Source organism: Populus euphratica, unplaced genomic scaffold (assembly GCF_000495115.2).
Source record: "Populus euphratica unplaced genomic scaffold, PopEup_1.0 scaffold13.1, whole genome shotgun sequence".
Taxonomy (NCBI): domain Eukaryota; kingdom Viridiplantae; phylum Streptophyta; class Magnoliopsida; order Malpighiales; family Salicaceae; genus Populus; species Populus euphratica.
The window spans coordinates 1,614,518-1,620,660 of record NW_011499872.1 but is presented as its reverse complement, the minus strand read 5'-3'; the positions used below and the strand labels follow the sequence as shown (position 1 = coordinate 1,620,660).

The 6,143-nt window shown below is 36.9% G+C and overlaps 1 protein-coding gene and 1 long non-coding RNA gene across 3 annotated transcripts in view; one reads left to right on the top strand and one right to left on the bottom strand.

Annotated features, from left to right (window-relative positions):
* Positions 1-979: 979 nt before the first annotated feature.
* On the top strand, positions 980-2,004 carry LOC105127622 (uncharacterized). The gene is made up of 3 exons (XR_842672.1): positions 980-1,119; positions 1,195-1,279; positions 1,783-2,004. It is a non-coding gene; the product is annotated as an uncharacterized LOC105127622 (long non-coding RNA).
* A 598-nt stretch (positions 2,005-2,602) lies between these two features.
* Positions 2,603-6,143, bottom strand: part of LOC105127623 (SEC14 cytosolic factor family protein / phosphoglyceride transfer family protein) — a 4,679-nt gene continuing 1,138 nt past the window's right edge. The window contains exons 3-7 of one of the 2 annotated variants that reach the window (XM_011028989.1): positions 6,043-6,138; positions 4,332-5,389; positions 3,635-4,110; positions 3,095-3,237; positions 2,603-2,926 (exon numbers count right to left, since the gene is read on the bottom strand). In XM_011028989.1, coding sequence (XP_011027291.1) covers positions 5,155-5,389; positions 6,043-6,138 — 331 coding nt within the window. In that variant the 3' untranslated portion in view covers positions 2,603-2,926; positions 3,095-3,237; positions 3,635-4,110; positions 4,332-5,154. Of the gene's footprint in view, positions 2,927-3,094; positions 3,238-3,634; positions 4,111-4,331; positions 5,390-6,042 lie in introns of both variants that reach the window. The other variant, XM_011028988.1, reaches the window with a different exon arrangement.

Genomic DNA, 6,143 nt, shown 5'->3' with positions numbered 1-6,143 from the left:
TATTGAAAAATAAAATAAATTAAAATAATAATAATAATAATAAGAATGAAGAACAAAATTGGATAAAAAAACTAAATGAATTAAAATATATAAAGATGAAATTGAAAATGATTTAAATTTTAAAAAATATTAAAAACAAAACAAATAATAATAAAATAAAATAAAAAAATAAAATTTATAGAGACAAAAACTGGAAAACACAAATAATTTTTGGAAGAGCTTACATTAATTTCTAGGCTAAGGGAAAGAAAAGTGAGAGGAAAAGAAAAAAATAATCACCCTCTCCGATGTGAACGGACGACGAAGCGCTGCTCCAAATATTATCATGGATGACTGATTTTTGATGATCAGACAGCCCCAGACGAGCCGCCAAAATGATACCGAGCTATCGTGAGCAACTTTATTTTTTTATTTAATAATATTATAATTTTGACAATTACTAGATAGCCTTTGCAACATTGTCAACAGCGTGTGTTCTTTCGGTGTTCTGAATATGAAACAATAAAGAGGAAGAACATATTCTTTGAAGAAAGAACTAGAAGGCTAGTGTAACTGATCCTCAAATTCTCTTATGAAACAAGTAAAGAATCCATGGCTTTTTGTTGGAATTGTAATCTCATTAGCTGGAAAAACTTTGTTCCCCATCAATTTAGATGCTTCATCCTCTCATTCAAGCATCCTTTTCTATAGAGTAAACATGTACAGTGTAAACATGATAGGAAAAAGGTGGCTATAGTTATCTACTTGTCAGGCTCTAAGACAATCCATCTCATAATATGAGGTTCTCCAATATATTCCTAGGCATCAAGGCCTTACTTTATCCACAAAGAAAAGAGTTGGGCGCGTTGAATTTAATGGATTTGGAATCTTTGATTACTGCCCAAAGAAAAAGCAACATCAGGAATCAATCGTGCCAGCCAAAGTAAGCTTACTTATCTACCCTATTTTACTGCATATGCTGGGCAATGCATAGGTCTATATATACAACCAACTGTCAAATCTCCATCAAGTATATTTGCATACTCGATACATCAGTTGCTCAAAGAGGCAGAACAAGTTCCCTGTGTTTTTGTGTCAAAATGCCTGGCTTAGATACTCAAGAGAACAAGCCTCCAGCAGGTTTGTCAGCTTTCTTTCTAGATTTCTTTGGACTTGAAATTCTTCAAAACTAACTTCTCGTTCTCATGTTCAAAGGATACCCAATTGACACTCCCACCACTGGGAAGAAATGCTTCCCTCGCACAAAAAAGAAGGGAGAAAGAGGCTTTATCGAGGGATGGTAAGTCATGTAAGCTGATTATGGAAGTGTGCATAAACTTCTCTTTATAAGCAATCTTGCAAACAATTAGATAACTAGTGGTTTATAACCATCCCTTAAACAAAAGTAAATTGCTGTTTAGTTCCTAGGTTTTCAACGAGATTATCGCCCGTCATGTTTGAAAACCAATAACATAGTCCCTTGACTTTTGTCTTGTTAAAGTTCTTTTGGTTTGATCTTAATCTCAAATGTACCATTTAAAGATATTCCTAGATAAAAATCTAAACAGTGAGAGTTTAGAGAAAAACCAACCTGACTTTTCAAAAAGGTGAGTGGATGAAAGTCAAGGAACTAGGTTATAGTTTTTCAACTATAAAGGACTAAGAACTGTGTTCAAAACTCAGGAACCAAGAATCAGTTGCTCACTGAAGAAAGCACTAACAACTCAGTCAGTCCTCATAACTTTAAGTCCATCACTAACAACTTCTACTATTTCTAATCCTATTGCTTTCTTATTTGTGCAGCCTCTTCGCTCTATGTTGCTGTTGGATCTGTGAAATGTGCTGCTAGGTTGTGATCCAAATAGGAAACTTCTGTACTGGATGTGTTGTCTTTGATTTTCCTGCTTTTCTGTGTGATCATATATTGTAAAAAAAGTGAGATTTTATTAAAACGTCTTCAAACAGCCTGTAAGGTATTTCATTATTTGTCTCCTCATACAGTCATATACTCTGCCTTTTTTTCGACTTTTCTACCGTTTTTCATTTCGTTCCGTGTTTTTCATCATTTCCACCTACCCTATGTCTCTAAGAGTGGGTTCTGTAGTCTGGATCAATTCCTAAGAGTGAGAATAGAACCCAAGCAAAGAAGAGTGAGAACACATAGAACTCATGAAGACCAAACCCTTCAAAAGCCATCATCATCATCATCATTATTATTATTGCCTAGGGATCAGTAACCTTCCATGGCACCAAGCTCGGAAATGCACTAGTGAAATCTGTCTCAGAAAATAATTGGAGACAAGCAAAAACTACGAGATTAATACTTCAAACCGATTTCTGAGAAGCAGTCCTTATTTGTCTTCCAATTTACCTTTTATGATTTCGGAAAAACATGGTTTTAAGGTAGCAAGAGACCATGCAAATAGCCACCAGGGACTGAAACAAACCTATATGGTGGTTTTGATTTAAATCATCTGAGGTTCGAAACAGTCAACAGCTATTGCTAAGATTAGGAGGCTGTAATAAAAAAAAAAAAATACAACATGTAATCTCTTCATTTTCCCATTCGTGAAAGAAAATTCATCATCGATCAGAGGCCAGAAGGCTTTCTTGTAGGGTGAGCTTCATAAATATAACATGTTATTCTATATTGACAGTTCTCTCAAGTTGGTGTGCAGTCAGGTATTTATGCTGAAGCTCCAAGCAGATTGACTAAAAGACAATACATATGATGTATCCAAAAATAAAAAGGATACAAAAGAATAAAATGACTAACCAACCACCGAAGGATGCTTTTCCATTTGTTTCCGAAGATGGGATCCAGCATGTTGTTAGAAAGGTTCCTGTTGGGGTCCAATTCTTTCCTTGCATTGTTATATGCATCCACAGGAAAGCGCTTTCTTCACCTTGCTTGAAGAGCTGCAAGCTCATCCTTGTCCTTCGGAACCTGCAAATATTTTGTGAGGTTTAAGTAAGGATGCACTGAATTTCAATGAGAATGAATCAGTGTAGAAAATTTTCCATTTGATGCCACCAGTCAGAATAAAGCAAGAGTACTGCACTGGATAAGTTAAAAAATTGAACATAAGATGAGATGCAAGATATTTATCAGTACCTCAATTTTAGCCCAGAGTTTATATAAGCGGAATACCTATCCCACAGCTCTGCCTGAGTCAGATGCCTGTAGTGGAAGAACTCATCTGTGATTTCCTTTCTTTGGCGGGCAACCGTTGTAGGAAGATGCATGATCATACCAACCTGAGAGATAAGCAAAAAGTGTTTTGGGCATGCTTACAGTGGTGAATCACCAATCAAAGCTGAATACTGAGCAACCATAAAAAACACAACATGGAAACTAAGAACAGATTGGTGCATCCGGCCTGTGTTTCAAACACAACTTGATGATTCTTTAGAAGCAGATAAAAATTGAACAAAATTTTAAGTACTGAAGGGACAACAAATTTTTTGTCTTGCAGAATGGATATACATAAGAGGGACGGGCATTTCAAATCAGAACTAAATGAAATTTCCAGATCTCTAGAATTACATAACTTACGTACACCTGAACTTCCTGATTGAAAATTAGATGTACACCACAACGTTTTCACAATATATACCGAATCCAAGGAATTCAATAAAGGGGCACTGAAATAAACCACGAGAATATATCATCCTCTGCTGAGCTTGAAGCTGGGCTCATGGAGCTCTGGCTGCAAGCTGTCCATCGCTGCTCCATGGGAGCAGGTGGAAGCATCTCTTCTTTCTCTATGAGCTGCTTCAGCTCCTCTATGAATTCAAGGTCTTTCATGCTTGGCTTGGCATGGTTACCAACAGGAAAACAAGTTTCTGAGAACCACTGTTGGTCCCCGCAATCAAAGCCCAAAATTTCATCACTCCATCCCACCCTGTATCCTTCTGACGTCCTTCAGGACTCAGCCTCAGCACGATTGACCCTTACAACATGGTCTTTGTTGAGAGGAACGTCCTTCAGGACTCAGCCTCAGCACGACTGACCCTTACAACATGGTCTTTGTTGAGAGGATCAACAGCAAGCAGTTTATCTCTTAACTCTGGGAATGAAAGCTCATTAATGCTGGTTCATTATCATCAGATGATTTAGAAGCAGTCATCCTGCAAGTGACAACGTATAATTAACTGACATATCGATCAACAACGTAACAGAAATTGTTAATGAGTGGATGGATTGCAAAAAAGAGGACAGAAAAAAGCATCAATTCCAAAGCTTAAATATACCACACCATAAAAATACCAAAGTAAATTAGAGATTTATAAGCAAGCTAGGAAAATATGACTGCAACACAATGGTTACATCAGTTCAAGAAGACATTTACCTATACTTTTGAAGTTAGTACTTGTAGAGGTCACGAGCATGTTGTAGTGCTTCATATACAGTATATTTGGGTTTGGGTGGACCTTTCCATTTCGAGACAGGGTTGCATGTCACAGCCACAACGGTGCCTATATATGGAATATGTAGGTTCTTTTTTTTAAAAATAAAATATAAACGAAGTTAAGTTAACTCAAGGCATCCCACCCAATCCAGTCGGGTTTTATAACTATGTAACTACGGTTTCCTCAACAATCAACGTTGGCCGTTAAATTCTGGCTTTATCATTCCGGCAAAGTACTTGCCAGATTATTATTATATTAGCTTTTCCGTGACCTGGATGGTCTTTCTCATGGACCATTTTGAAGTTTGAACCAAGTGCTCCAGTTGATTCATAAATAGATTTTGTTTTCCCTGGAGTACAGAGAGCTTGATAATTCATGACATTTCTGTCACTAGGCAACCATTTGAATTTGCCTATCCTTTCTTTGATGGGGTTAAATCTGTTATCATGCTTCAATGAATCGATGTGAATGTAGCAACCTGATCTACTAGATGAGTACACAATAAAGATAATCATATCAACTTAGCAACAGACGAGGAAAACTGACTTGCATACCTAGGGGGAGCTACAAATAGTATACAGTCCTTCAGTGCTAAGACATCGCTTAATTTTCCTGTTCAAGCATCGAGTCCAGCTGAACAACAGGAAGCTAGACATAACACAACATTAGATTGTTCTGTACAGTTCTTCCTTTCATATGATAAGTCACCACCAAACAACCTTGAACATAATTAAAAAGGATCAGGGTAATCTCAAGGTGAAACTACGATGCAAATTCCCTTGACGACCATCTCTCTTCATACCTCCCAAATGAGTAGGCTGTCATAGGCATCTCACTTAAGTGAAAAGGGTCTGGTTCAATGCCATAATCTGTCAGGGGTCTGTTCTCAAGAATATTGTCATGATTTTGCACGAATTCAGGGATCTCGATCTCTCCTTTCTTAATGTCTTCCCAAAGGTACTGAAGGCGGCTCACATACTTGATCTTCCAATATAATCTACAATTAGTGCCACAAAAAAAAAAAATATGAAGCGAAGAAGCACGTGAATAAATCAGAAGAACAAACACAGAATTTCATTGCAATTCATTCGCTTAAAACCAAACATAAGCCATGGCCAAGTACGGTTTGTTGGATATGAAGTTGCAATATCTTGTCCAAATCCTATAGTGACTTTTCATTAACTTTTACCTATAGGAATGCTTGCATTACAAAGAAAAGGCATGTGAACAGCAGTTCGTGCAATTGAAAACAACTGCAATGAGGATCTATCAGCTGATGCCCCATTCCATGATGCCAACATTGAATTATGTAATCAAATGAACATATTTTGTCTAACAAGAGATCTCCAACTTAACAACTTATAAAACCACAGCAACTTATGGTATGATTACAAAAGCAACTCTTCAACAACTAATAAACTTGAATTATCCAATATCACTTGAGCACATTGCATATTTAACTCTAAATGCTGCTAGAAGCCACTCTTCCCACTTCTATATATCCTGGTATACTTCTAGACTTTAAAGACATCTTCAACAAGGTAGATGAGTTATCTGATTGTTTATGTTTTACTAAAAGTTGTATACCATAGTTGGCCCAATTATTTTAGTTTATTGCTGCATAGATCTTAATATTAAGAAAGCACTCACCCTCCACTCAAGAAGAATCGACCAAGGGTTGCAAAGACAAGCCTTGAGCGTAGCCCTGGGTGAATGAAGTACACAGTTTGAAGCCTATCCTTGATGTCAGC